Below are 3,689 nucleotides of genomic sequence, written 5' to 3'. Positions count from 1 at the left end.
AGCATCATGTTGATTATTATAACAACAACAAAATTAAACATATGACTTTTATCATAGAACTTTTATCATATACTTCTCATGAATAAGTAATAGTTCATCACACAATAGAAGTATAAAGCAAAAACTCTATTAAAAACCAACAAACTATGTTCTCAGTCAACTTTGCAACTACAATTCATCATCTTTTCAGGAAGGGTCACGTATCGGAGCCTTTAGGCAAGTCCACATACTCAACCATCATATAGTCTTCTATGATTGCTAACACCCACCTCGTACACATGAGCAGAACATTTCAAACTGGACACATAGAAAGATAGGGGCTTAAAGTTTCGCCTCCCAACATATTCACCTCAAGGGTGATGTCAACAATAATAACTCATGATATCTATATTCAACTGGACATATGTTCCTAGATCTTTCCTCACCACATGATGCTTGCCAAAGGAGAAAAATAAAAAGGAATAGAAGGAAAACTTTGACTCTTTGCATAAAGGTAAATAGATAAAAGTAAAAGATAGGCCCTTCACAAAGGAAATCAGAGGTTGCCATGCACTTATTTGTTTGTATGCTCAACCCCTTAATGCAAAGGAACGTCACGTTGCATCATCCCTTGTGATAGCGACCTTTATTATGCAGTCTGCTGCTTTTATTCTTCACCATCATAAGTTCGTGCAACGCTCAATTTTCTCTTACACTAAATGATATCACACTTTTAGAAGCAATTTTTCTTGCCTTTTTCACCGATAACAACTTACTTGAGGGATCTTGCTCAATCCCTAGGTAGGTATGATGGACACTTGAAAATAAGATTTGGATTTAAGAGTTTTTGGATGCACAAGTAGTATCTCTACTTAGTGCGGAATTTTTGGTCAGCAAAGATAGGGGGCAAGCACTACATGTTGAAGGATCCATGACAATATGACTTCTATGTGAATATAAACAAACATAAACCATCAAGTTGTCTTCCTTGTCCAACGTCAACAATTTTGGCATATAATATTTTGATGAGGGCTTACAATCACAAAAGATTTCTAGGATAGTATATTTATATGTGAATCCTCTCAACCAAGTTTGTCGTCAATACTTCAAAACCAATTAGGGGAGGCACTAGATGCACTTACAGTAGACGTATCAACCAATCAATGCGCCACTAGAACTGAAGATCCTATATATGCTCCATCTTTATCGCGGCACATTGCTGTAACTCTGTACATGACACTCCCTCTGTTTCTAAATATTTGTCTTTTTAGAGATTTCAAATTGACTACCACATACGGATGTATATAGATATATTTTTGAATGTAGATTCACTCATTTTGCTCCGTATATAGTAACTTGTTGAAATATCTAGAAAGACAAATATTTAGAAACGAAGGGAGTATGTTATATTGATGTATTGTTGTATTCATGCTGTATTTATGGCGAGTGTAAACCTTTATTCGATTTTCTCGTCTATCCAGCGAACAAAGATGGCTGCATCTATATATTTAATGGTCAACTGGATCCTGTTTTTTTCTTCATGGAAAAACCCCCCTCCGGATAACTGAGCCAGCGAGCGGCAAACCCCCCCTCCGGATAAGACTGAGTTTGGTCGGTTCGGCAGCGGTCGCGAGGGAGCCCCCGTCCAACCACCGTATCTATGGCCGCCAACGGCCAGCCGCCGGTGCCGGTGGTGGTCGCCAACGTCGACCACCACCCGGCGCCCCTACTCGGCCTCTTCTTCAACTCACCGATTCCACTTGTCCCTCACAATGGCTTCCCCTGCATCCCCGCCTTCGCCCCCGCCCACCGAAACAATCCGGAGCTCGTGGCCGCCATCTTGAGCGGCGACTTCTTCCTCACCACCCTCCAGGCGCGCGACCACCCAGAAGCTTTCTGGTTCGTCTTAGACGCCCGTGGCGGCTACCTTCTCCTCAAAGGGGGCGGGCTATTGCTCGCGCTGCTAAACCCCTTGGCACGGCGGTGCGAGCGGATCTTTGATCTGAGTCACGCCCACATCTTCGACGACGACGACGACGACCGCCAAGGAGATGGTAAAATCCTTCACGCCGGCGTGATCTGCGATGACGAAAACCCCGCGAGCTTTGGCATCTTCTGTCTTGCTGCCCATGGAGAGTTCAGGTTGCGGGCTGCGGTCTTCTCCTCATCCTTCGGAATGGGCGATTGGTTCCTCTCCCCATGGTTGGATGTCCCGCACCCCAACCCTGAAGATGAACTTTTGCTTGAGAGCGGCATGCGAGTGGGTAATTTCATTTACTGGCCTCACCAGGATCGTGCGTATGTGGTTGTCTTGGACCCCGACCCAAACAACCCGCGATTGTTTGTTGAGATGATCCCACCTCTCCTGAATCTGGAAGGTTTTCGCAGCTCGATCCTTGGCCAAATTAACGGCGATAACATGTGCATTGCTTATTCAAATGGATTCAACATCGGTTTCATGCTACGTCAAGAAGATGGCCTTGATGCTGGGGCATGGGCTAACATCAGGGTATTCAACCTGGCTGATCCAGTTAATGCTAAGATTGCGCAATCACCCGAGAATACGCTGAAAATTGCGGCAATGCGGGGTAGCATCCTGTACTTGACAACATCAGAGATGTTCACGGGCCTGGCCGTTTCTTGGTTCGCTTGTCTGTGCTTGGAAAGTGGCAGGCTGGAGTGGTTGTTTCCGAGGACGTATGATGGTTTCTTCCAGCCATACCACCATTCGTAGTGGAGCACTTCTCGGTTACCAGAAAGTGAAAATTTTGATCCCTTCATATGAGGAATGATGACAACCAGGGAAGGACAATCTGTGAAAAGCATTGCCTTGTTCTCCTACTAAATCAAAACACCCAGCTACCATCCAGAACTGATCTCTTCTTTGGACCTGCATCACGCTGAAGGTCCTGACGAAGTTCCTTGATATTCAGGATTCAGTGACAAGTCAATCCTGTAATTTGATCGTTTATGGTAATTGTTGTTGTCTTCTGTTATCAAACTTACCATTTACATTGTGGGTGAATTACTTCATCTGTTCCTTGACATTCAGTATTCAGTGATAACTCAATCATATGTATTTTGACCGTTTATCGTAATTGGGTTGTCTTCTGGTACCAAACTTCCCATTTACATTGTGGGTGAATTACTTATCTGTTCCTTGGGTTCGCTACTGTCTCTTCTCGGTATTGGGGCAAGGCATCCGAACCTTGGAGCCTCTTTTTTTTTCTGTCTGTAAGATTAGTGTTCTTGACGGGCTGTAGCCTGTTTACCCATTTTGCTAAAAAATATATCCGTCTTATTTTGGCTCATTAATTAGCAGTGCCTACTATCTCTATGATATGATGTCCTCAGAATGATGGCGTGTTCTATATGAATTTTTTGCATGAGTAATTTATTTTTGGAATGCTTTACTTAAGGAATTTATTTCTCATATATTTACAGTGTTTCTTGCACTGTATTAATAGGTTGGCTAGTTATCTTGTTCTCTTTGTAAATTTACACATCTCTTCAGGAATTTGTGTCAAAAGCTGAAACAGGCAAACAAGGGTACATGGATAAATGACATGTATCACATGATACACTAGCTTGTAATTTTGGATGAATATAACCTAGGGCTCATATATGAGTATTTTATCTTTCACAATATTTTCAATAGATAAATTCCTGAAGAGATATGCTCAATTGCTGATTGGTAAATCTGATTTTCT

The 3,689-nt window shown here is 42.6% G+C and overlaps 1 protein-coding gene across 1 annotated transcript; it reads left to right on the top strand.

Annotated features, from left to right (window-relative positions):
• Positions 1-1,538: 1,538 nt before the first annotated feature.
• LOC123078045 (uncharacterized) lies at positions 1,539-3,100 on the top strand. Its single transcript, XM_044500433.1, has one exon. The coding sequence runs from the start codon at positions 1,640-1,642 to the stop codon at positions 2,711-2,713; it is 1,074 nt and encodes a 357-aa protein (XP_044356368.1). The 5' UTR covers positions 1,539-1,639; the 3' UTR covers positions 2,714-3,100.
• The last annotated feature ends 589 nt before the right edge of the window (positions 3,101-3,689 follow it).

The sequence above is a fragment of the Triticum aestivum genome, chromosome 3D, assembly GCF_018294505.1.
Source record: "Triticum aestivum cultivar Chinese Spring chromosome 3D, IWGSC CS RefSeq v2.1, whole genome shotgun sequence".
NCBI lineage: Eukaryota > Viridiplantae > Streptophyta > Magnoliopsida > Poales > Poaceae > Triticum > Triticum aestivum.
This window is presented reverse-complemented; position numbering and strand designations above follow the sequence as displayed.